The sequence below is a fragment of the Delphinus delphis genome, chromosome 15, assembly GCF_949987515.2.
Source record: "Delphinus delphis chromosome 15, mDelDel1.2, whole genome shotgun sequence".
NCBI lineage: Eukaryota > Metazoa > Chordata > Mammalia > Artiodactyla > Delphinidae > Delphinus > Delphinus delphis.
The window spans coordinates 51,018,516-51,044,145 of record NC_082697.1 but is presented as its reverse complement, the minus strand read 5'-3'; the positions used below and the strand labels follow the sequence as shown (position 1 = coordinate 51,044,145).

General features: G+C 56.3%; 3 protein-coding genes across 4 annotated transcripts; 1 reads left to right on the top strand and 2 right to left on the bottom strand.

Annotated features, from left to right (window-relative positions):
* The first annotated feature begins 479 nt into the window (after positions 1-479).
* Positions 480-731, top strand: LOC132438730 (large ribosomal subunit protein eL39-like). The gene has a single exon (XM_060032998.1). It carries the CDS (start codon positions 480-482, stop codon positions 729-731), a length of 252 nt encoding a protein of 83 aa, XP_059888981.1.
* Positions 732-11,549: 10,818 nt separating this feature from the next.
* On the bottom strand, positions 11,550-18,680 carry AMDHD2 (amidohydrolase domain containing 2). 2 transcript variants are annotated; one of them, XM_060031563.2, is made up of 12 exons: positions 18,523-18,680; positions 18,300-18,436; positions 18,080-18,219; positions 14,447-14,501; positions 14,059-14,271; positions 13,887-13,975; positions 13,663-13,807; positions 13,481-13,588; positions 13,247-13,315; positions 12,938-13,064; positions 12,147-12,248; positions 11,620-11,771 (listed from the first exon to the last, which is right to left on the bottom strand). In XM_060031563.2, exons 1-12 carry the CDS (start codon positions 18,603-18,605, stop codon positions 11,753-11,755), a joined length of 1,287 nt encoding a protein of 428 aa, XP_059887546.1. In that variant the 5' UTR covers positions 18,606-18,680; the 3' UTR covers positions 11,620-11,752. The 2 variants fall into 2 exon arrangements, with proteins under 2 accessions (XP_059887547.1, XP_059887546.1); XM_060031564.1 differs by lacking the exon at positions 12,938-13,064 and having other exon boundaries at positions 11,550-11,771.
* A 167-nt stretch (positions 18,681-18,847) lies between these two features.
* Positions 18,848-24,528, bottom strand: ATP6V0C (ATPase H+ transporting V0 subunit c). The gene is made up of 3 exons (XM_060031565.1): positions 24,313-24,528; positions 19,760-19,943; positions 18,848-19,610 (listed from the first exon to the last, which is right to left on the bottom strand). Exons 1-3 carry the CDS (start codon positions 24,389-24,391, stop codon positions 19,406-19,408), a joined length of 468 nt encoding a protein of 155 aa, XP_059887548.1. The 5' UTR covers positions 24,392-24,528; the 3' UTR covers positions 18,848-19,405.
* Positions 24,529-25,630: the final 1,102 nt, after the last annotated feature.

Genomic DNA, 25,630 nt, shown 5'->3' with positions numbered 1-25,630 from the left:
TCTCATCACTGCTAATAGTCCCAGGGACACCTTAAGAACTTTCTACTCTGCTTATAAATTTTTTTGGAGCTGTTGTTGTTGACGATGATGATGTTGAATTTTTTGGTAGTTGTTATTGTTGTTGATGACGATGATATTGTTGCTTTTTTAAATTGTGGTAAAATACACATAAAATTTACCACCTTAACCATTTTGGAGTTCAGTGGCATTAAGTACATTCATTCAATTTGTTCTAAGATGATGTTGTTTCAAACAAAATTAGAATCGCCTTGTTACCTGAAGGTTTGCATATTTTAAAATAACTTTTTTTCTATTTCCAAAAGAAATACATGTTCATTTTTTAAAATAATGATTTAGACAATACAGAGAAGTAACCGTAAGATAAATTAATCCTTCATCCCACTGGCCAGAATTAATTGTTGATTAGCACTGATGGCTGCGAACATTCACTTGGTGCTTACTCTTATTAAGGAATTTTCATGTCTAGGGCTTCCCTGGTGGCACAGTGGTTAAGAATCCGCCTGCTGCTCTTTTCTCATCCCCCATCCTATGTGTGGTTGAATTTGCTCCTCGCCATGTCTTCTCACAAGACTTTCAGGATCAAGCGATTCCTGGCCAAGAAACAAAAGCAGAATCGTCCCATTCCCCAATGGATTCGAATGAAAACTGGTAATAAAATCAGGTACAACTCCAAGAAAAGACATTGGAGAAGAACCAAGCTGGGTCTATAAGGAGCTTCACATATGAGGTGGCACACATGTATGCTATCAAGGTCAATTGCATCTTACTGTATCAGAACATCACTAGTGTCTGGAACAGCTGCCTGTGTTTGATGGGAGAAATGGAATGGCCCTCTCCTCTTTTTTTGATCTTTCCTCACCACTGTTCACTGTGTAACTCAGAAATAAATATGAAACCTTTTGTTGGAAAAAAGCAAAAAAGAATCTGCCTGTCAATGCAGGGGACACAGGTTCGATCCCTGGTCCGGGAAGATTCCACACGTCGCAGAACAACTAAGCCTGTGCACCACAACTACTGAGCCTGTGCTCTAGAGCCCGCGAGCCATAGCTACTGAGCCCACGTGCCACAACTACTGAAGCCCACATGCCTAGAGCTCGTGCTCCACAACAAAGAGAAACCAACCATAATGAGAAGCCTGCACACTGCAACAGAGAGTAGCCCCCGCTCACCCCAACTAGAGAAAGCCCATGCCCAGCAACAGACCCAATGCAGCCAAAAATTAATTAATTAATAAAAAGGCAAATGTAACCCCTATCCCTCAGAAGGCTCCCGCTGTTTTTTTTTTTTTAATTTATTCATTTATTTATTTTTGGCTGCGTTGGGTCTTTGTTGCTGCCCATGGGCTTTCTCTAGTTACGGCGAGCAGGGGCTACTCTTCGTAGCAGTGCACGGGCTTCTCATTGCGGTGGCTTCTCCTGTTGCGGAGCATGGGCTCTAGGCACTCAGGCTTCAATAGTTGTGGCACACAGGCTCAGTAGTTGTGGTACACGGGCTTAGTTGCTCTGTGGCATGTGGGATCTCCCCGGACCAGGGATCAAACCCGTGTCCCCTACCTTGGCAGGCGGATTCTTAACCACTGCACCACCAGGGGAGGCCCAGGCTGCCGCTGTTTTGATACTCACTGTTTTCACTTACCAGTGTATCATCGTGTACCCTGTCTAGCTCCCCTGATATCTGATTGCTGCCTTCCTCAGTTGTAAGGACTACAGAGGACCCCACTGGAGGAAGCCTAGAGTCTATAGATCCATGTATTGATCAAGCTCCCTCCTGACACTGAAGTGGTTCCCAGACTTCTACCTCATGAACAAGGCCCTGCATGTCAATCCAGGCACACGCTTACTTCTTCCCTTAGTAAATTCTTAGTAGACGTAATTGCTGGGTCAAAATGCCGGTATCCCCTTCAGGACTTTTGCTGCAAATTGCTATTTGCCTACCCCACTCTGAGAGTGAGACACTCTCACCCTCAGGGGACACAAAGACAGGTCCAAGGTAGACACTGCTCTGGCTCCCATACCAAGCCACATCCAACATTATACTACATCAATAACCACTACTGCATATTAAGAGCAGTGTATTGGATTTTGCCTCAAACAATAGGTACTACGACCATTTCCATTCTTTACATGAGGAAACCAAGGCTTCAGTGACTTTGTTATTCTTGGTCACAGAGTTACTAGGTTACATAGCACAGGACTCAAAACCAGTCCCGACCAACACCGACGCCCTGCTCTCGGCCACTGGGCTCAACTGCCTCCCAACAACTCTTATTTTCTATTTATTTCAATCCTCACAAAGTAATAATACTTTATCCTCAAAGAATGCTAACCACTTTATCTTCTCGCCACAACCTTGAGATACTCAATGTTTATTACCATCTTACAACTGAAGAAATTTGCCAGACACAACGTTAAATGTGAATGTAAATATATATATAGCTATAGAGTCTAAAAATATATATCTTGGGACTTCCCTGGCCGTCCAATGGTTAAGACTCTGCACTTCCAATGCAGGGGACGTGGGTTTGATCCCTGGTCAGGGAACTAAGATCCCACAAGCCCCGCGGCATGACCAAAAAATGTGTGTGTGTGTGTGTGTGTGTGTGTGTGTGTGTATGTGTATGTGTGTATCACAAGCACCCTTTCTCAGAAAGTTACTGAAGCATGAGCTCCACCAAATGAGGGGGTAAGCACACAGATGGGCAATAAAGGGAAGTCCCAGGAACTGTCCATTCAACAAGCACGTATTGCACCTCCCCTCCATGCCAAGCACTGTGGTAGACATTGGCAATTCACTGGTGAACAAAACACAAAAATCTCTGCCCTCGTGGCACTCTGATACCACCGGTGGGGTGCAGGGGGGGGCAGCAACCATAATAAATAAGCACATCTTATGGGATGTTGAAGGTAATAAGTCCTGTGGGGAAGAAAGAAAATCAGGTAAGTGGGGCAAGGAGTGCCCAGGGAGAAGGTGCAATTGAAATGGATAATGGGGAGAAATCCCAAGATTCCTCAGACCCAAGGGAAGCGAGCAGGCTTCAGAGGGCTCCCCCAAAATAATGAAAATGATAGATTCTATGATAGGTTTCACCACATTAAAAAATTGAATTAAGAAGCTGACAGACAGGGCTTCCCTGGTGGTTCAGTGGTTGAGAGTCCGTCTGCTGATGCAGGGGACACGGGTTCGTGCCCCGGTCCGGGAAGATCCCACATGCTGCGGAGTGGCTGGGCCCGTGAGCCATGGCCGCTGAGCCTGCGCGTCCGGAGCCTGTGCTCCACAACAGGACAGGCCACAACAGTGAGAGGCACGCGTAATGCAAAAAAAAAAAAAGAAGCAGCTGACAGATGAGAAAAACTTCAGAAAAACAGCCACACCAAAAACGAAGCACACGTAACTTCCCTGGTGGCACAGTGGTTAAGAATCTGCCTGCCAGTGCAGGGGACACGGGTTCAATCCCTGGTCCGGGAAGATCCCACATGCCACAGAGCAACTAAGCCCATGCACCACAACTGCTGAAGCCCGCGAGCCTAGAGCCAGTGCTCTGCAATAAGAGAGGCCACCGCAGTGAGAAGCCCGTGCACCACAACAAAGAGTAGCCCCTGCTCGCCACAACTAGAGAAAGCCCATGCGCAGCACCGAAGACCCAACAGAGCCAAAAATAAATAAATAAATATTAAAATAAATATAAAAAAAAGAAAGAAAGCACAATCGCAGTTCACGAGGGAGCTCACTCATCTCAGCACTGAGTGATATTACAGGCATAACACAGATGCACTGATTCAACCAGTAATACTATACTCCACCCTGGCAGGATCCCGAGAGGAAGTGGGGTATGAGAGAGCAGAATTCTCACCTATTTTAACAGAAAGGCAATAGATAATGACTACAAGTGATAAAGCAAATCATAAAGTACAAAGACATTACTTCGAAAGATGGACAGAAATGATAGGAAGAACACTTACACCAGTGGTAAGTGGGCTGTGAGTAGGGAGCTATGTGGCGGGGGCTGCTGCTTTTCATTACAAGCCTTTCTAGGGCTGTTTGGCCTCTTAAACATTGATGCAAATAATGATTAATAAATTGGTATATCTTCTTCACGGAAATTCTAAGAAGCTCTCACTTGTGAATGTAAAGCTGTGTGAGGATGTCTATGACCACATGGCTTTAATAAGAAGCAAAAAACATAAAAGAAAAACAACCAAAATATTTATCAAGAGAGTGGTAAAGTAAATTAGGTACATTCCTCCTGAATTCTCTGCAGCTGCTGAAAAGCACAGGGCAAAGCTCTAACACAGAAAAAGAGTAAGGGCAGAGAAGCAAGTTGCAGAATATGAACTGGAGTCTTAGCCTTTTAAAAATTAGAGTCTATGACACCAAAGCATGGCCAATGGGGATCTTGAGTTATGCAAGGAAAAACAGGGAGGTGAACAAAGCTTGAGGAAAACGTCCGTGGTCGACACTAGAGCCTGCTGGAGAGCAGGTGGAGGGGATCACACACAGCTTCAGGGGAAGGGGTGAGGGGAGAGGGGGAGGCCATGGCCCTGAAGAAGTCTGCCGAGCAGGCAGCAGGGGCAGGGCAGGGAGGGACAGCTGAAAGAAGAACGAAGGACAATTCTCAGTCTTCACGGGGCCAAAAGGCAGCCAGCGTGCAAAGCCCAAGTCACGCCAGGCCGCTCCTCTCACCTTGCGAGAGGCAGGGTACCCCCTCCATGGGCTGGGTTTGGCTGCCCATCCCAGGACAGTGGGCAGCAAGGGAGATGGACTCACCTGGCCCAGCACAGTTCATTGGCACCCCAGCTGGAGAAAGGAGAGGGACGGTCCATGGCTCTGATCTGTCCCTTCCCTACCCAGAGCCTCTATCTCTGGCTGGCTTGAGAGTGACCTCAGGCCAGGAGTGCAAGGGCTTGGCCTGATGTTGTGAGGTCATGTTCTGCCCAGGGAGGGGCAGGAGGATGACTGTAACCATCCTGGGAGGGGGCTGGAAGGCTGCTTTAAGCACATGGCCCATGTGTGTGGAGCACTTGTTGTAAATCAGGCCCTGTGCTTGCAGTTGGCCTGTGCTGTTTCCTATGTTTCACTCACTTCTGTAACCCTCGTGGCACAAGGGAGGAAACGGGTTCAGAGGCTACAGAACCTGCCTAACATCACACAGCTAGTGTTAATTATCTAGTACTGTGCAACAAATGATCTTAAAACTTAAAGGCATAAATCAGCACACATTGATGATCTCATGGTTCCTGTGAATAAGGAATATGGGAGCAGTTTGGCTAGATGGTCCTGTCTCAGGGTCTCTCATGAGGTTGTGGGCAAGTTGTCAGCTCAGGCTGTCACTGAAAGGCTCGACTGAGGCTGGAGGATCCACTTCCAAGATGGCCCATTCACCCAGCTGCTGCTGGAAGCCTCAGTTCCTCATCATGGGGTCTCCTCCACAGGGCTGTCTGTCTTCATGCCACAGCAGCTGGCTTTCCCCAGAGTGAATGAGTCTAGAGAACACCCAAGATTGAAGCTGCAGTGACTTTTACAACCTAATCTTGGAAGCGATATAGCATCACTTCTGACACGGTCTGTGGGTCACAGGGTACCCCTGGTACCATGTGGGAGGAACTGCAGGAGAGTGTGAGTTCCAGGAGGTGGGATCGCTGGGGGCCATCTTCAAGGCTGGCCACCACAGCTGGTCAAGGGCAGAGCCAGGACTCCAATCCCGCTAGGACGCAGGGAGAGACAAGGTGAGAGAAGCAGGCCAGGCCCACACCCCCGGAGGTTTAGTGAGCCCGGGAAGAAAGCGCTCTACCTGGAAAAGGGGAGGCAGGGAGACCAGTTAGGACACATCCAGTTAGGGAGAGACATGGGGACTCTCAAAAGATAATGGGGGGGACTTCCCTGGTGGCGCAGTGGTTAAGAATCCGCCTGCCAATGAAGGAGACATGGGTTCGATCCCTGGTCCAGGAAGATCCCCCATGCTGCGGAGCAACCAAGCCCGTGTGCCATAACTACTGAGCATGAGTGCTGCAACTACTGAAGCCCACGCACCTAGAGCCCATGCTCCACAACAAGAAGCCACCACAATGAGAAGCCTGCGCACCGCAAGGAAGAGTAGCCCCTGCTCGCTGCAACTAGAGAAAGCCCGTGTGCAGCAACGAAGACCCAACGCAACCAAAAAAAAAAAGATATTTGGCGTGGTCTCTGCCTCTGCCTACTAAGTCCCTGGTCACCATGGCTGAGGTTTGCTCGTGGCTGCCGGTGGATGGATGAAAGATGCCAAATTCAGCCAACGATTTCCAAGCCACCTGGGTAAATATCCTCCCATGTGAATCATGCTATGTGAGGAAAAAACCTAGACTGAAAGTCTGGGAATGGAAAGTTGCATGAGGTCTCAGGCAAGTAAGCTTCTCTCTCTGAAACTCAGCTTCCCCAACTTTAAAATGGGCTGACTCCCCATACTGGTCAAAATTCCAAAGACTGAAAACATCCAGTGTCGATAAGCATGTAGGGCAACTAGCACCTTCATACACTGATAGTTGTAATGTAGTATCCCCTTTAGACCCAGGCAGTGGGGAGCCCTGGCCTAGGCCCTTCTCTCTAGAAGGTATGGTGGGGAGAATAACAGAATAACAGCACCTCCAAAGATGTCCACATCCTAATCCCCCAACCTGTGAATATGTTATCTTATATGGAAAGGGGGAATTAAGGTTGCTAAGGAGCTGACCTTAAAATCAGGAGATTAGGGACTTCGCTGGTGGTCCAGTGGTTAAGAATCCGCCTTCCAATGCAGGGAATGTGGGTTCAATCCCTGGTCGGGGAACTGGGATCCCACATGCTGCAGGGCAACTAAGCCCACGTGCTGCAACGAAGAGCCTGCCGCAACAAAGAGTGTGCGTGCCGCAACTAAGATGCGACACAGCCAAAAAATAAAATAAATAAATTTTAAAAATCAGGGGATCATCCAGGTAGGGCCAATATAATCACAAGTGTCCTTTAAAGATGGAAGAGACAGAAAGAGTCATGATCAGAGTGATGTAATGTGAGAAACTGGACTGCCATTGCTGGCTTTGCCAATGGAAGGGGGTCATGAGCCAAGGAATGCCAGTAGCATGTACCAGCTGGAAAAGGTAAGAAAACAGATTCTCCCCTAGAGCTGCCACAACCTGATGTTAGACCATTGAGGTTTATTTTTGACTCTGACCTTCAGAATTGTAAAATAATTTATGTCTTTTTAAACCACTAAATTTGTGGTAATTTGTTCCAGCAGCACTAAGAAACTAATACAGAAGACCCTTCTGTGGCCACAGGATGGAGGAGGAACCCACAGGGCCCAAAGGAGTGCCCAGGCAGGGCCCCCTTCAGCCTTTTGCATACACTTGAGCATCAGAATCCGCAGAGTTCCCTGTGCATCACTCCAGGGTCCATCCTCCCCAGGGCAGCTGGGGTGGGTGGGGAGGAACCCAGCTGGTCCATGGTGGGATCTGGTTATTAGGTCAAGGGACATCCATTTTAGAGAACACTGGGTACCTTGTTAAAACAGTGAGACAGATCCACGCATCCCCACCTGGGAAGCTCTCCACTTCACGTTGTTCAATTTAAAAAAATAGTGAATGTTAGAGCAGTATTAAAAGTGTATAGGACTTCCCTGGCGGCCCAGTGGTTAAGACTCTGCGCTTCCACTGCAGAGGGCGTCGATTTGATCCCTGATCAGAGAACTAAGATCCCACAATCCACACAGCGGGCCAAAACAAAAACAAAACAGTGCAATCCCAGGTTGTAAAACAAAGACATAAATGTGGAAACAAGTCCAGGGTCACGCTGTAAAGAACCACACCAAGCTGTTAACGGTGGGGGAGTGGGGCAGAGGGGCGTGGAAAAGAGGGTTGTGGTGCAGGGGGTTCTACAGGCAGGCGATGGAACGGAGAGGGAACAGGCGCAAAGAGGCGGGGCCGGGCGGGTCTGGGCGCTGGGCCGCCCTTAAACTGGGTCAGAGGGCTCCGCGCACCCCTATCGCTCGGGGGAGGCGCGGCTCTCCGCAGGGCGGCCCAGATTGGCCAGAGCCAGAAGCCCGCCCACAGGAAGGAGCCCCGCACAGGGCGAGCGAGTCAGCGGGTGCCGCACCCCTTCCCGGACCTGCAGGTCCTCTTAGCCCGGGCGCGCAGCGTAGCGGGTTGGACCAGGTTCATTGTGGACGACCCGCCCCTCAGGCACAGCCCGGTTCGGCGTGGCCCGTAAGTCGGTCCCCAACCCCCAAACGGACTTCTCCGGCCGGGACCACCCGGAACCCCTGCACGAATCCGCGTGCGACCCCGAGCGCATTAATGGCCCACCACGGTGCCTGGTGAGCTCGGGGCCTAGGAGGCCCGTCATCCCGATGACAAGCCCGAGGCTTCAGGAGGGACCCCTCAGCGATGAGACTCCAACTCGAACCGCAGGCGCTCGGCACAGTCCAGAAGCGTCCAGTGGAAGCCTCGCAGCACCCAGGCTCGGCAGCCAGGTGTCCCCCGCCCCCACCCAGGGGAGTCGCGACGCGGCGGCCGCGTGGGCTGAGCACCTCCCTGCAGAGCCTCTCTTACCAACGCTGGGCCCTTGAGTCCTCCCACCCACACCCAAACAAGCCACGAAAGAGAAGCTGGGAGCCCCCAGGTCACCTCCCCGGATCCCACTCCAGCTTCTCCAAATAGTGAAAATCGCCCGCACCCACCAGTGACTCAGGCACACACCTGGTGTCACCTCCCCCGCCCCCCCAGTCCACACCCACACCAGAGCAAGCCTGTCCCCATACTTTGTCTCTGGCCCCACTGCCACCCGACAGCCAGTCCCTCAGGGTCTCCTTGTTACCCCCACACCCCCAGCAACCAGAAGGAGCACTTAAAATGCCAGGGCATCCTTGTGTTTAAAGCCCAGCAGCGTCGGGCTTCCCTGGTGGCGCAGTGGTTGAGAGTCCGCCTGCTGATGGACATGGGTTCGTGCCCCGGTCCGGGAAGATCCCACATGCCGTGGAGCGGCTGGGCCCGTGAGCCATGGTCGCTGGGCCTGCGCGTCCGGAGCCTGTCCTCCGCAACGGGAGAGGCCACAACAGTGAGAGACCCGTGTACTGCAAAAAAATAAAAAAATAAAACCCAGCAGACTCAAAACTCAAAACCAAAGTGAGCGAGGTGGGTGCAGAGCTGGGGGAGGTGGGGTGGGAGTGGGAGTGTCCTTGGTGCAGTTCCCCTTTGGGGAGATCTGGAGATGATAATGGGGATGTGAATGTACTTAATGCCACTGATCTTTGCACTTAAAAATGGTTAAAATGGTGAATGTTACATATATTTGACAAAACAAACTCACTCCAGTGGCTGCCCCCACACCCCAAATAAAATCCAAACTCCCAGGCCAACTGCAAGGCCCAGCTCCCCACGCTGTGGTTCCACTAAAGCCCCCAGGTCACCTCCTCCTCCAGCCCTAGCATCCATCTGTGTTCCATCAACACACTAAGCCTGTGCACTGGGCCTTTGTGGGGCAGTTCCCTTCGCTTCCAGCCCAGCATTCACTCCCACTCTCCCTGGTGTCACTCTTGCTGACCACCATCTCAACTAGCCCCTCTGTGATTCTCCACCCAGAGAGGCAGCATGGTAGCAGGGTTAACAGAGGCCCGGCAGCTGGGCAGGCCAGGCCATGTCCCCACCCCAGTGCTCACCAGCTCTGGGACTTGGTGCCCCCGTTTCCCCAGCTGAGAAATAAGGATGACAAACAGGAACCCCTTTGGATTGTGGACAGAAGGAAGGAGTACTAGTACATGCTAGAGCACTAGGAGGCCTGGCACTGGTGGGTACTGTAAAAGCTCCTCCCTATTGGGCTCCTGCAGGTGGCCCCCACCCCAGGCCATCCCTCAGGCCTGCATCACATGGTTGTTCTTCCCAGCCTATTCACCATCAAACACAGCTGGGACCTGCAACCGTTTTTGTCACCTTGGGCCTGGAGACACTTCCTTTAGTGGCTCTGAGGCAGAGGCAGGAGGGGCAGTGGCCCAGCCACGTACAATGGTGCCCCATGACCTCCTGCACCAAGGGCTGCTCCTGTGTGAAAGGGGGAGAGGGGTGCCTACCCCAGGACCCAAATGGGCGGAAGTCAAGACAACAACCCCAGACCTGGGGCTCACCAACGCCTGTGTCGTGGCTGTCCTCAGAGCCAGCAAGGCCCCCTACAGCCCACCCGCCTTGCCTCAAAGCTGTCCTACTGGGCTTCCCTGGTGGCGCAGTGGTTAAGAATCTGCCTGCCAATGCAGGGGACACGGGTTCGAGCCCTAGTCCAGGAAGATCCCACATGCTGTGGAGCAACTAAGCCCGTGCGCCACAACTACTGAGCCTGCACTCTAGACCCTGAGAGCCACAACTACTGAGCCTGTGTGCCTAGAGCCCGTGCTCCACAACAGAAGCCACCGCAGCGAGAAGCCCACGCACCACAAAGAAGAGTAACCCCCACTTGCCGCAACTAGAGAAAAGCCTGCATGCAGCAACAAAGACCCAGTGCAGCCAAAAATAAAATAAATAAAATTAATTAAAATGCAGAGATTAAAAAAAAAAAGCTGTCCTACCCAGGGAGCCCAAGAGCCTGTGCTCCCAATGTGGGGGGACTGTTGCCAAGGCTGAGGACACCGGAGGCTGCAGGATGACACTAATGGACAAACACAGTGGCAGGGTGCAGGATACACACCGAGGACCCCCAAGCTGCCTACCAGCACCAGGCAGGGTCACCCACAGCTGTGTAAACACCAGGGCACAAGCGGATCATTTTACCCACTCAGGAGCTGGGTCAGGAAGTAGAGCTGTTCAGAAAAGAAGCCAAAAGAAATGGAGCCTCAATTATCCTGAGGGCTCAAGGCAGTAGAAACTCTGGTTGGGCAAGTTGACCGGGGTCAGCCCAGGGGCCCCAAGGCCAGTGCAGATTCCTCTTGAAGGTTGGAGAGGAGTGCCCGGTGCCCGTGTCCAGGTCCAGCGCTGTGGCCTTGGGCCTCCACTTGGCCCACCCAACTCAGGGGTACAGAGAACTACCCACAGGACACCCGCACACACCAGCCTCCCAAACCCTTTGCAGTGCCCACCCGAGGCCCCTCCTGTCTTCGGCTCCATCCAGCCTGTTCCCTAACTTGTCTCCATGACCATTGATCCATTCTTTCCTGTTAAACATTCCAAGGTGCACCTACCCTTTAGCTCAGCCCCATAGGCAAACTGCTGAAGCTGAACAATCACTCCCCAAGCCCCTTCCTGCTGGATTTCCAGCCTGTAGTCCATGGCTTCCCCCTCCTGCCCTCTGTTCATTTTCAGCTAGCTCATCTGCCTGTGGGTCTGCAGGCCTCAGACACATCTGTCTAACAGAGAGGGGACCTGCTGCCCCCACTGAGCCCCATAAACCCCACAGGCAGGGTGAAGCTGGAATCCGGCCACTCCCAACCCTGAGCCACAAACACCAGCCCCAACCACCACCACCAACAGCCACCAAGGTGAGGACAGAAACAGCAAAAGCCCCACTTTGAAGCAAAAAACTCAGAGACCAGGCGAGTCCCGACGGGGCACATGTTTATCCAAGCCAGCCGCCTCCGGGCCGAGGCCCCCACCACTCTCTGGAGACCAGTTCCTCGATGGCCCAGCCGACAGTGTCCAGCTGGGGTTGGGCATCCCCTCCAGCGGCGGTCCTCAGTCACTGCCTGGCTTCTTCCGCCTGCCACACCAGCTCGCCCGAGATGTAGGTGGCCCGGACGTGGAGAGAGTCATCGAGCACCACAAAGTCTGGGTCAGAGGTGGGTGGTGAGAAGCAGGCAGGGGCAGGGCTGCCACCGTCCCCACCCCAAGGCCCGGGTGCAGGAAACCAAGGCCCAGCACACGACTTGTGCAGGACATCCCAGCCCATCACAGACTGAGGCCCCAGAAGCAAGACTCCGGGCAGCAGAGAACAGCCAACAATGTTCCCGCAGACCCTTGCCTGGCCCATCTCAGATGCCAGAAGGCCTAGCCTACCGGATGGGAAAGGGGGGCCGGACCGAGGCCACTGGCCAGGCAAAGCCACCTAGGTGAGGGGAAGAGCCCACCTCCTGCCCACCTGCCTCCCTGGCTCTGTCCCAGGCCTCCCAGGAACTCCCAGGCCGCCCCTCATTGGGCGCTGACCTGCATCGGCCCCAAAGTCCAGGGTCCCCTTGTGCTTCTCCAGGCCCAGCAGCTGTGCAGGGTGCAGGGACGCAGCCTCCAGGGCAGACTCCACGCTGCAGCCTGCTCAGGGAGCACAAATGGGTGACTACCCCCAACCTCTGGCTGGCTCTGCCATTTGACTTCAGGGCAGGCAGGGCCGGGGGTGGGGGTGCAGCGGCAGAGCACCGAGTCCTGGGTGGCCTCATGATGCCTGGGGTCCTCCTTTCTGGAGGGGTGCTTTCCTTGGAAGCCAAGGGGAGGGGCCTGCAGACATTTGGGTCTAGAGCATTTTGTCAGTGAGGTCCCTGCAGGGCTGGGATGGGTGAGTGGCAGGAAGAGGGTACCCAGCAGGGTTCCCCCCCCAGCCCCAGAGCTCCAAATCCTAAGGTCACACCCCAAGACTCCGCAGCAGGGTGATGAGGCCCTCCCCTCCCCCCAACCTGAGAATACTGCTGGGTACCCCAATTCTCTCCATCCCCTGCTTCACCCCCCAAGCCAGGCCAACAGCTGTCTGTGCCTCCCAATTCGTCTCCCTGCGGCTCCAAACAGCACCTTGGACCTCGGTGCCCCCCACCCCCGGCCCCCTGCATGACATCCCAGCCCCAAGGCACTGCCAAGAGCCCCACAGGGCCTGGCCCACCACAGCCTCTGCCAGACACACCCTCCTCACCTCCCCAAAAACATGCCAACCCCATTGAGAGGCCCCCGAGCAGCCCAACCCTGGAGCCTGGAGTGCTGCCCCCACCCCACTGCCCTCCACAGCTCTGCACCTGCCAATCCTGCAGTTCCACAGGCCCCAGGCCAAGGCCCTGCCCTCGGGTGCCGTGGCTTCAGTGCCTGTCACTGTGGGTTCCAGCCATCCGCTTGCTCGCAGCCCTCTCCCTCTGCCATGAGCTCCTGCAGGCGGGACCTTGGCCACATTCCTAGTGCCCATCCCCTGGGGACCCCACCAGACACAGACAGGCCCTGGTGGTCCCCACTCTTCCCTCCAGCTACTCCCAGATGTAGCCTCTGCCCCAGCACACACACTCACACACACGCACACACACACGCGGCACACGCACCCCAGCCTCACTAACCTGTGGCCTGCAGGAAATGCCGGACGCAGGTATCCATTGGGGCTATGCTGCCACTCAGTGTGTTGGTGCCTTGAGAGCAGAAAGGGCAGGTTCTGGGGAGGCCAAGGGCACCAGGCACACTGGGCCACCCGAGGGCCCAATGGGTCGGCAGGGGACACCCAGGTTCTTATATCCCACCAGAGGGGCTGAGAGGCTATCCTCACTCCGGCAGTCTTCGGGACAGGGGTCACTCACCTGCCACATAGGCTGTCAGGCCATCCACCTCCACCTCCTGCTGCCCCAGCGTGTGACGGCCATTGCCCAAGCCCAGGGCAGGGACAGCATCAGTGACCAGCACCAGCCCTGCAAGGGGAAGGGGCCTCAGGAGCTGCCCAGCCTGGTCTTCCTACTGGCTCCCACCCTGTATGGCCGCTCACCCTCGGGGTGGGCCCGGTGGGCGATGCGCAGGGCGGCAGGGTTGGTGTGTATGCCGTCAGCAATCATCCCGTAGAAGATGTGGCGGCCCAGGGGCAGCCGATCACTGGTCAGGAGCCCCACGATGCCTGGGTCACGGTGGTGGAACTGGGCAGGGGCAGGCGGGGGGCGCTGAGCAACAGCAGGACCCCTGCACCCTCCCGCCAGGAGCTGGGGTGGCACTCACAGGCAGCATGGCGTTGAAGAGGTGGGTGATGAAGGTGGCCCCGCTCTGCACGGCTTCCTCCGCAGTGCCCAGGTCAGCTACTGAGTGCCCTGCGGCGACCCAGACTCAGACTCGGCACCCAGCCCAGGACCCCGGATGGGCTGGCCCCCAAGGTGATGACACACCCCCTTACCTAGGGACACGCAGATGCCAAGGGCCGTCAATGCCCGGATCACCTCGTGGCTGCGGCCCAACTCGGGGGCCAGTGTCACGATGCGGACGTTGTCCAGGCCCCCATAGGTGGCCAGCAAGTCTTGGAAAGCGTTGGCCTCAAAGGAACGCAGGTGGGCCTCGGGGTGTGCACCCCGCTTCTCGTGGCTGATGAATGGGCCCTCCAGGTGCACCCCTGGGGGGAGGGGAGGGGATGATTCCAGCAGGCCCCCTGCCCTGCAGCCCCCACCCTGGCCCCTCTTGCCTGCCCGCCCTCCCTCCCCAGTTGGGCATCTGGAAGGCAAGGGGCTGCCAACAGGTCCCCAAGGAGCCTCCCAGGGTAGGGGTGGGGAGAGGGGTCAGCCACTCACCGAGGACCCCTGCCCCATGGGGACCACCACTCTTCACGGGGATCTGAGGAAGGACCTGGGGGGAACCAGCTGTTAAAGCCCTGCCCCCCACGGCCCAGCACCCAGAGGTCACAGCCCAGTCAAGGTCAGAGGTCAGAGTTCAGAGCCCAGCCCCTGCTGGCCTTCCCTCAGGTGTTAGAAGATGGTCGAAGGCCCCAACCACGGGAAAGCACAGCACATCAAGAAATGACAGGTGGGCTTCCCTGGTGGCGCAGTGGTTGAGAGTCCGCCTGCCGATGCAGGGAACACGGGTTCGTGTCCTGGTCCGGGAGATCCCACATGCTGCCGAGCGGCTGGGCCCGTGAGCCATGGCCGCTGAGCCTGCGCGTCTGGAGCCTGTGCTCAGTAACTGGAGAGGCCGCAAAAGTGAGAGGCCCGCGTACCGCAAAAAAAAAAAAAAAAAAAGAAAGAAATGACAGGTGCCCAGGGATGCAAACCTGCTCTGCCTGAGAGGACCTAGAGGCGGGGAGACAGCTCCCAAGCAGGGGGCAGGCACATGGCACCAAGGCCCTCAAGGGCCCCGTCAGACAGAAGCTAGGACGCAGCGGGCTGCGCACCAAAGGGTCTGGACCTAGACAGGATGACCAGCCTGGCCTCGCTGAGCTGCAGGCCCAGGAAGCAGGGCTGGCACAGGAGGAGGGCACGCAGTCCAGGCAGAGCAAGAGGCAGAAGCAGGGCTTGGTGGCCAGAGAGCTCAGGCACCGATGGCGCAGCCACACTGTGCCCGGATCTGGACACCAGGGGCAAAGTCACTTGTGTGACTCTCTGGGGAGATTGGGGGGCTGGAGGGCAGGAGATGGGCCTGAAAGGGCTAACAGAAAGCTAACTCTTATCTTTCCTGGTGGAAAGCAACACTTACGCTGCCCTAAACCAAAAAGTTGAGCAGGAGTACTAGCACATTTTCTAGAGATACGGGGGCAAATTCCAAGGGTCAGCTGAGTTGAAAGTGATTACCTCTACGTGGGAACTGGTGGGAACAAAGGGCTGCTGTTTTTCCTAACAAGCCGTGTGATACACGTAAGTTCACTAAAGGGTTAAAAAATTAAAATTAGGGCTTCCCTGGTGGCGCAGTGGTTGAGAATCTGCCTGCTAATGCAGGGGACACGGGTTCGAGCCCTGGTCTGGGAAGATCCCACATGCTGCGGAGCAACTGGGCCCGTGAGCCACAACTACTGAGCCTGCGCGTCCAGAGCCTGTGCTCCACAACAAGAGAGGCCACGACAGTGAGAGGCCCACGCACCGCGATGAAGAGTGGCCCCCGCTTGCCACAACTAGAGAAAGCCCTCGCACAGAAACGAAGACGCAACACAGCCAAAAAAAAAAAAAAAAAAAAAAAAAAAAAAATTAAAATTAAAAAAAGAAATAATGGCTGCGTTTTTCTAGAACAGAGTTTTAAAAGGGAATGCTAGAAAGCACTGAGTAGACAGAACAGTCTGGAGATGAAGGGAATGAGGCACGTTCAAGGCAGGAAAGCAGTGGAAAAGGTGAAAGTGTAGAGGGCGTTTGGGGCCTGAGGAAAGGGCCTGGCTGCCACCCTGAGGAGGTGCCTGATGTTGACTCAGCAGACAATGGACCTGAAGCAGAGAACAACGCGCTCAGACCCTCCTCCTGGAAGGGTAGGAAAGGGCAAGACTGGAGGAGGAGACCCCAGAAAAAGAGCAGGTGGTCTCAGTGGACCTGAAGAACTTCTGACAAAGTAGCAATCTGTTTCCGCCCACTGTGAAACGTCCCTGGAGGGAGATGGGGCAGAACGAAGGGAGGGGCGTGTGTGGGGACATCCAAGTGAACAGTTCTCTGGTTTCTAACGTTGATACTGGTATCAAAGTTTTCATATTCAAAGCCCTCCACGATTTCCACCATAAATCAGTTTACTCTATGCCTCCCAAGGCTTTCATCCTGTAAGCATTTATGAAGGGTGACAGGAAGAAAACGTAAGACAGAAGCCCTACTGGCCCAAAACTCCTTCCCCTATGGAAGAAGCCCCACAGTTCATATCATGATGCTCGAAGGTGCTGCTTGAAATCAAGGGCAGCGGGTGACAGCACGGCATGGGCAGCGCGCAGCAGAGGAGCTACACAGGACGGAGAGAGAGAGGCAGAGGCCTTCCACGCGGAGAGCTTGGGGGCAGAAGAGGGAGCTGCCTCGAATGGCTGAAATGCAGGTGGGGAAGGAATGCTCAGGAGGGTTGGTCAACCCTGCAGGAGGTTGGGGGAAACATGAGTGTTGTGCGGAGCCTGACACCTAGGAAACGCCACTCTGGCAGGACCCAGGGCTGGGAGAGCAGTTGGGAGACTGGGTTAGGAGTCACTAAGCCTCACTGTTGGGGACCAGGAGAGGGGAGGAGAAAGAAGGGGGGGCAAGAGGGTAGGCATGTTCCTGGATCCTGGGCAGGGAAATTACAGCCTGATGACTGAAAGAGAAAACACAGAACTAGGGGCCAGTTTGCAGCAGGAAAATGAGATTGGTTTTTGACACCTGACTCTGTCGTGGGAGACTCGGGGAAATTTCCGGAAAGATGTCCATAGCTGACATTTACCAAGGGCATACTATGAACCAAGCATAGTGCTGAGCGCCCAATCCTAAGAGATGCATTCCGTTATTATTCTTACTTAAGGCTTGAAAAAACTGAGGTTCAGAAACAAATAACGTTGTCCCGAGTCTCCGAGACGATACACGAAGTCAGGGGGCCAGGACCGAACCCGGGTCCACAGCCAACCTCCCCCAGCTCCAGGCTCTGAGTCTGCGTGCACACACCCAGGAGGGGACCCCACAGCAGGCAACACAATCCAGGATCCTGGGATGGATCCTGGTCTGGAGAAAAACTACAAAACTAGAACATAAAAGGTAGACTAAAAGGAAACCGTGTTAATTCCCAAAACTCAAGGACTCCATGGTACTCGAATAAAGGAATACCCATGCTTTTCAGAAAAGGGTAAATACTAAGGAGCAAACACGTATGTTGTGTGCCAGCTACAATTCAGAAATTCAGAGAAACAGAACAATATACAAACAGAGAAAACAAGATCAAATAACATAACGTGGCAAAGAGCAAAACCGGAAAACCTGCGTACAAAGTAAAACTTAAAAGAAAAATGGACTGTGGACAACTGAATCCCAAGACTTGCAAATGAGAAAGAAGTGTGGTGGTGCATGCGGGACCAGCAGAGGAAGCCTGGGGCAGGCGATGGAGCTTCTTCCTGGAGAGCTGTCCACTGGCACCGCATACCACAGATCGGTGGTGGGGCATGATCAACTAAGGATGTGGCAATCACAGAGTCCCCAGCAGCCATAGTCAAGGAGGTGCCTGGAGGCGGCCAGACTGCAGGGTGGGGAGGGCGTATGGCAGGTGGCTGAGGCAGCGAATGCGGAAGCCCATGGGGACAGTCAGACCTGCAGTGGCACACCAGGCGGAGGAACACCTGGATGAGAAAGCCCAGGGGAGGGGACCCCCAAGCCCAGGTGGAGGGAGGCCAGCAGGTGAGGCCAGACTCAAGGGCCAAGGGGTGTTCGTGAGGGAAAGAGATCAGATTTGAAAATTAAGAGGCTGGGTGTTCCTGGGGCCTCCTTCACTGGAGGCCGGGAGCCTGACCTCACCTTGCAATAAACCTCCGGTGGCGAGGTGACCAACGTGGGACAGAAGGAGGTGACTCCGTGCGGCAGGATCCTCCGGGCCACCAGGGCGACTCCCGAACCCACGTCCTCTGTGGCCTGAGAGAAGTCAACGCCAAACCCACCTGCGGTACAGACAAGAGGGGATCACACGGTGCTCAGAGCTCCTCTTCTGGGTCCCCGCCCCGCGGGCTCCGGACCACACCGTTGATCTGCACGTCGATGAAGCCGGGCGCTAGGATGCAGCCCCCGCAGTCCCTCTGCTCGTCAGCCACGCGCCGCTCCTCAAAGAACAGCTTCTCCGGGTCCAGAATGCGGCCCCCGCGCACCCACAGATCCTCCCTGCGCACAGAGCGGGGCGGAGGTTCGCATCACCGGCCCCGGAGCCCACCAGGGCAGCCCCGGCCCCGGCCCCGGCCCGCGCCCACCTGAGCAGCGCCCGGCCCCGCAGGATGCGACAGTTGGTGAACTGGATCACCGGGTCCCGCGCCGCGCCCTGCCCGCCGCGCATCCTGAGCCCAACCAAGCGGCAGGCGCCGGATTCCGCGCCGAGTTCCGGCCTAGAGGTTGGCCGGGCGCACGTGACCCTCAGCTGAGGCGTGCCCACGTGATTCGGGCACCCACGTGACCAGCGCAGCACACAATGACGCGGTGACGTCTTCCCGGGTGGCCCGGCCCTCGGCCCTCGGCCCCTCCCTCCCGGCCCTGCCACCCGCGAGCCCCGGCACCCAACAAGCGACCCACACCCAGGCATCCAGTCACATCCGAGAACTTTATTGGACACGGTTCGGCGCCAGGGCCCAGTGGGCCCAACACACTGCGCCACGGCCCTGGCAGCCAGGGCTGCAGGAGGTGGTTCCATCCAACGCGTCTCAGGGCAAACGGTAACCGGTAACCGCACAACGCAACAGTCTACCTAAGATTACTATAGAGTTGGGAGACAGAGGGCTGCTCCATAGACGTATGAACAGGTCAAATCTTTATAAATAAACATCCAGTGAAGAGAAAATGACAACTCTAATTCATCCTTATACACAGAGCACTCTAGGGCAGATGGGTGGGGGGCGGCCAGAGGCCTGCATCCTCACTGGTCAGGGGCCTGGACCGGGAGTGGTGGGCCCAGATGTCCACGGCACGGGGCGGGCAGGGGCAAGGCTGGGGGCAACAGACAATGGGCACTAGGACACTGCGCATTTACAAGACCAACTACTGGCAGGCAGCTGCCCCGTGCGTGTGTGTCAGGCTGTTCGTTCTGGAATGAGGAGGGGGTGGTCTTTACATCATATTCTGTGGCTGGTGGGCCCGGAGGGGCTACTTTGTGGAGAGGATGAGGGCGACGATGAGACCGTAGAGGCCGAGCACCTCGGCGAAGATGAGGATCAGGATCATGCCCACGAATAGCCGGGGCTGCTGGGCAGTGCCCCGCACGCCGGCGTCCCCCACGATGCCGATGGCAAAGCCAGCTGCCAGCCCACTCAGGCCCACGCTCAGGCCAGCGCCCAGTTGAAGGAAACTCCTGGGGGAGAGAGTACACAGGATGGATGTTAGCCAACAGCCAGGGAAGGCATTAGGCATGGGTCACCAGCCATCCACCCAAGACCCCTCCTGGCTCCGCACAGTGGCTTTACCCCAGGCAGGGTGTAGGGAGAGCAACCCAGGCCTCACCTGTAGAGACTGATGCCATCATTCAGGGAGTTGGCAATGAGGACTGCCACCACCAGGCCATAGATTGCGATGATACCGGCCATGACCACCGGGATGATGGACTTCATGATCAGCTCCGGCCGCATGACAGACATGGCTGCGATGCCGGTGCCACTCTTGGCTGTGCCATAGGCAGCACCCAGGGCTGAGGGGGAGAAGATGAGGTGAGCCCAGAGCACCTGTGGCCAGAACCCTGGGGGCAGCTTTTGGCATACTTGAAGGCCAACGCAAGTTATCACCCGCAAGGGGCAAGATGAAAGTGGCACTCAGCCAGGAGCAGGTGGCTTTCAGAGGAACAGCCATAGCTGGGCACTCAAGGAACCCACGGTATGGGTTCCTCCACCAGATACCCTCATGGCTGTCTGGCCCATATGGGCTCCTGCTTTCCTGTGAAATCCCAACCCAGGCTCAACAGCACTCCCCATGCCTGCTACATAGATCCCATGCTTCCATGGAGCCTCAGACCTAAAAGGGGGAGCTGTGACAGGCTGCCCTGTCACGTGGGGAAACAGGCAGCTGGGCACAGAAGCCTTGCAGATTCTGGGCACCTTTTGTCCCACCAGGCACTTTCCCACGTCAGGAAAGGCCTGGAAAAGCACGAGCTATGTCAACAGCCCAGATGTTGAGCCTGGGTCAGCCCACAAGCCCTGGGACTAAGTGCAGAGACAACACGCTGGAAGAGCCACTGCAGTGCAGGGTCAGGGGAAGCTGGCCTGGCAATTCTTGTCCTCTCAGGCCAGAGGTTCGCCCACTCCCCACCCTGCCCACCACACTTCCCACAACTCCCAGCCCAGGGACACGCTGCAGCAAGGGCTAGTGTGTCTGTCAACAGGCTGAATGCTCTGCCAGAAAAGGCAGCTCTCGGCACCCTCAGCCACAGAGCAGGCCAGGACCCTTGAGTTCAGGGAGAATCCTCTCTGAACAACCAGAGAAAGGGCAAGTCAAAGAGAGGACAGGGTACAGGAAAGACAGTGGGCTGTGAAGCCATCACCCAGGCCAACCCCAAGGCCCCTGCAGACCTGTGAGAAGCCTAGCTTGTGTTGAGGCCTCTGGTAACTGGGGTGGGGGGGAGGCTCTAGGCACTGCAGGACTCCTGTCTCCCCTGCCACTATCTCTCCTCCCTCTTCCCAGGGTGGGCTGCCTTCCTGAAAGCCCCCCTTCTCCTGGCCTGTCTTCCAAGCCTAGGAAAAACGTTTGCAAGTACAACAGACAACCACAGGGCCCCAGGCAGCTGTTCTGACTCCAGTCGCCACCCTCGAGGCTCCCAATGTGCGGCTTGAGCAGATGCTGACATGGGTTAGAGGTGGAAGGGGCCAGGACAATCCCAGACATTCCTGTGCATCTTTGACTCACCTGTTTGGGCTGTCAAAAGATGACTAATCTGTGCTCATTGCAGAGCAGGGATGAGGTCAGAGGGGCTCTGCCTTCCCAGGGCTCTGAGCCTGGTGAAGAGATAGACGCAGCCCCTCCAAGCATGGTAACATGTTCCAGGAAGAGTGGGGAGGTCTGGGGAAAGGTTTCACAAGGGAGGTGACAACTGAGTGGAGGGCTGATAGTGAGTAGGTAGTCACAGAAAGGCGAGGCAAGAGGAAGAAGATTCCAGACCACACAGAGCAGAGATACCAGATAGGGAGCAGAGGGAGGGAGGCAGTGGTGGGGGCAGCAGGACCTTCACTGCTTCCCCTCCACACCCCCGACATCCAGCCTTCAGGTGCCAATCTTCACCAAGCTGCTCCTGGAGCAACCGTGCATTTTTCAGCCTCCTACTACGGGCCCAGCACCACACCAGGCCAGCGCCAGGGCTCATTACTCAAGGACGAGGACACAGACTGATAGGTGGCACTGGGTGAGACCCCATTACAGGGAAGCCAGCGCCCCAGGCAGTGGGCCCCGCTGCAAGGCTGGAGCGGGTGAGAGTTGGCAAGTGAGCTGGGCCCTTCTCTGTAGAGTGCAGCATGGAGATCATGTGGCTGTGCTTCCCCTGGGGGTGGGGAAGCCACAAGAGGAACAAAGGGAAGAAACAAGGATGACCATCAAGAGGGAAAAGCAGCCTAACCCAGGCTGCTGGGCTGGGAAGACCCAGGATGCCAGCTCCAGAGTCCAAGCCTGAAGGTGCTCCAGATGGAGCAGGGAACAGAAAGAGGAATCAGGACACAGTTCCGTGAACATAGCGCCAAACACCAGTGGCTCACTGGTAGGGAGGAAGTCACAGAAGATATGGAAAAGGAGCAACTGATGGCTCCATGGAAGACATGATGAAGAAAAAATATACAAGACTTGGGTCGTAAGTTAAGAAAAAAAGGGAAGCTGGAATGGGTGATGGGGATTGGGAGAGGGAGTGGACCTCATTCAGTCGTAAGAAGCCCAGTCAGCCAAGTGCTAGGCAGGCCAGTGGCAATCTGGGCCAGGAGCCGCGGACAGAGCTTGCACTCACCCTAGCAGCAGCACCTGAGGCCTGAGAACTGTTCAGGAAGGCACAAGGAAGTAGACGAAGACAGGCCCTGGAGAAAGGTTCTAGAGAAAGAAATTAAGTCAGAGTCTGACCCAACTGACCAAGTAAGAAGCTAGCTACTGTAGGGCCACAGTAAGCCCCATGTAGGGAGGGGAGCAGGAGTGAAGCTGCATACGAGCCAACCAGAACGGGTGGCCCCAATTCCCAGGAGCCTGGGGCAAGCAAAATACCTCTGGACCAGTGATACCCTGTCTCAGTAACTTCCAAAGACCTGCTGGTCAGGCTCTATTCAAAAGTACCAAGTAAGTTCTAGAAGGACAGGAAGAGAGGCACCTGGTGATCAGAAGGAGGCCAGGAGCTGGATATGGAAAAAGGGTTCGGGTGTAAACTCTGCCAGATTTCAAGTTCCACATGAGCAGGGTTCTTGTTTTGTTCACCGATGTCCCCCAGTGCCTGGCACATAGTAGGAGCTCAATGGAGAATTACTGAATGGTCAATGACAGACAATCAACAACCCACAAGTGGCCAGGCACTGGCCCTGGAGGCATTCCGGAGGCAAAGAGCAGAAAACGGTGAGGGAAAAGAGGGTACAGCAGCCTGCTGGGAGGCACGGAAGAACAGGCAGCTCTGGAAGATGTGGAAATAGTAGGCATCGCCTAGGACAAAAGGGGAAGTACAGGCCACTTCTCCCACCACAAATGATCCTTTACTCGCACATGACGGGAAGGGCAGGGCCCACTCAGCAGCTTGTGACCAGCAGGCAGGCCCGCCTGGGCAGAGGGAGGCCCCAAGCCCCCACCCCACTAGTGTTTATAGTCAGCAGAGAGTGTTTAGAGTTCAATCCCTCCACATACCTGCATAGGGAGCCTCTCCAGTCCACCACACAGGGTGGGGCAGGGCGAGTCATCAAAGCCCAAAACCAGACCTACCTCAGAAGGCCTAGACCAGACCAGGCCAGACCAGTCCACAAGGGCTGCAGCTGGGTCAGGACTCACCTCCCTGGGTCCCACATTCCTGGCCGGGCCCAAGTGCTATTCTCCCAGAAGGGCCCATTTTCATTGAATTTTACATCCCAGGACTGATAAGACCCAACTTCAAAACCAAGGTGCCATCAAAAACCTTGCAAGGCCCCTTCTCCATTCCTAGGGCAGCCCCTCCCAATTCCCGGCCTCAGGGAAAGGGAGAAAGGTCATTCATTCATTCAGGCCTGAACTGCAGACTTCCTTCTATGGAAAAAAAAACCAATCCCCTCAACACTGAGGCTTCATGCTACCTCGCTCACCCCGACAAGCGTCTGCAAACGCAGTGCTGAGGGTGGCCTGTCTCCCAGACATCCATACTGCACCCTCGGCCTGTCTGACCCACCCCCACCCCCCAACTCCACTCCCACCTCTGGGTCCCTGCCGGCTCTCAAGACCAACCTCTCAACCCAGTTTTTCTAACCAACCCACACCGCCTACAGGGGTATTGGGAAACACCGACAAGCCCTAACCGGAAGCACCTGCCTAGGTGCAGACCCACCTGACCCCCGCCGACGGGCCAGGCTGCCACAAGGGCGAGGGCTGTGGACCACGGCGGGGAGCGCCAGGGCCGGATTCCCCACCTCCGCCGCCCACGGACAGGGTCGGCCCTGTGTCGGGGGGATCTTTCCGAGGTGTGATGTCACACCTGCCCGCAGGATAGGGGGGGCGGGTGCGGAGCAGACGCAGGACCGCGAGCCCCCACCCCAGCCTCGCTCCCGCCTCTCCAGGGGCTAAGATGGCAGCGGCGCCGCCGCCCCACCCCCGCACCGACACGACCGGCTGGCCGCGGGCCAGCCGGGGACCCCCGAGAGACCCTGGGACCCACACCGGGACCTAGCCCGCATGCCCTGCCCTCCAGACACCCGACGGGCCCCTGCAGCCCTCAGGGCCCCGGCCCAGGCCTGCAGTCACGTGAGACCCGGGACCCCCAACAGCTCGAAATTACGTCAGAGTGACGTCACACGCCGAACCCCGGAGAGCAGCAGGCACGAGCCCCGCGCGCCCCCCGCCTCCCGGGTCCCTCCTGCCACGGCGCTCACCGCTGAAGACCATGGCGGCCGAGGCGCCCATGACCGCGAAAAAGGAAGCGTACTCGGGGCCGCTCTTGGCCTCGGACATGTCTGCGGTGAGGCGGGGGCGAGGTCGGGCCGGGCGCTGCGAGCACCGAGCTGTACGAAGCGAGCAATCAGGCGGCTGGGAAAGCGATCCCGGCCGTCAGCCGCTGCGCTCTAAATACCAGCACCGCAGAACAAAATGGCGGCCGTGGCCGCGTCACATGACCCGGGCCCCGCCCCTGCGGGCCATACCACTTAGCGCCGGTAGGGGGCGTCATGGCCCCGGGACGCCTCCTAGCGGCCCGCTGACTGCCCACGCACTGTGTTGTCGCCTTGCCGGCCTGGACCCCTGCGCCCCGCCCCACCTCGGCCTCCTCAGGTGCGCTGTCGGGCGCCGCCGGCCTCTCGAACCCCGCGGCGTTGGGCCCGTCCGGTCCCCGGGCCGGGGCGGGGCGGTGGCGCGCCATATTAGCATATGGGGCGGGGCTCGAGGTGTCCCACCTCCTCTGCGGCTGCGCGGCACTCTTCGGTGTTCGCTTCCGAGCGTCGTTTCTGTTTGCGTTCTCAGTGTGCAGGCTGGCCGAGGAGTTCTCACGGCCCAGACCGCAGGGACCCAGGACTACCGTCTACCCCGAACGTCCTCATACTTCCTGGGGTGATCTGAGAGTCCAAGCAGGCGGAGCCGAAATCCTGTGTCTCCCGTTGCCCCCCACCCCCACCCCGCCGAAACCGTCCCCAGACTCTTCCAGACCCACCAGGCCCCAACCCAGCAATTGGTGATTTCTCTCCTGGCTTCCGAGGAAGAGGAGCCCCCTCCCCCGTATCTGTTCCCTCCTTTGCATCAGGGACCCAGACTACAGTTGGAGGGGTTGTCTCTGCCCCTCAAAATGTAAGCATGACTGGTCTGAAGACCTGTCAGTGTTGCAACCTGTGAAGGCTTCCCCGGATTTCTACATCTTCTGGTGTTCCTGTTCTCCCTGTTCCCACACAAACCCTGCAAATGCAGGGCTGCCCGTATTTCTGGAGCAGCAGTAAGTGGTTCCCTCTCAGCCCAGCAGGCAGTCTGGCCTGGGACTGGCCCCACCCTGATGATTCCATGTGACCATCCTGGCATCCCAACTGGCTGCCTTATCTCTGCCCACCAGCTCTGGTTCCCTTTGCCTTTTTGTCCCATGCATTTCAGGAGCCCTGGGTGGCTGCCATCTGGTCCTGGGTCTCCCTTGAGCCCCAAGCCCTTGTCCCAGCATTAAAGCACTCTCCCTGAACAGCCTGAGCGGTAGCTGTCATCAGCCTTCTCCATGTG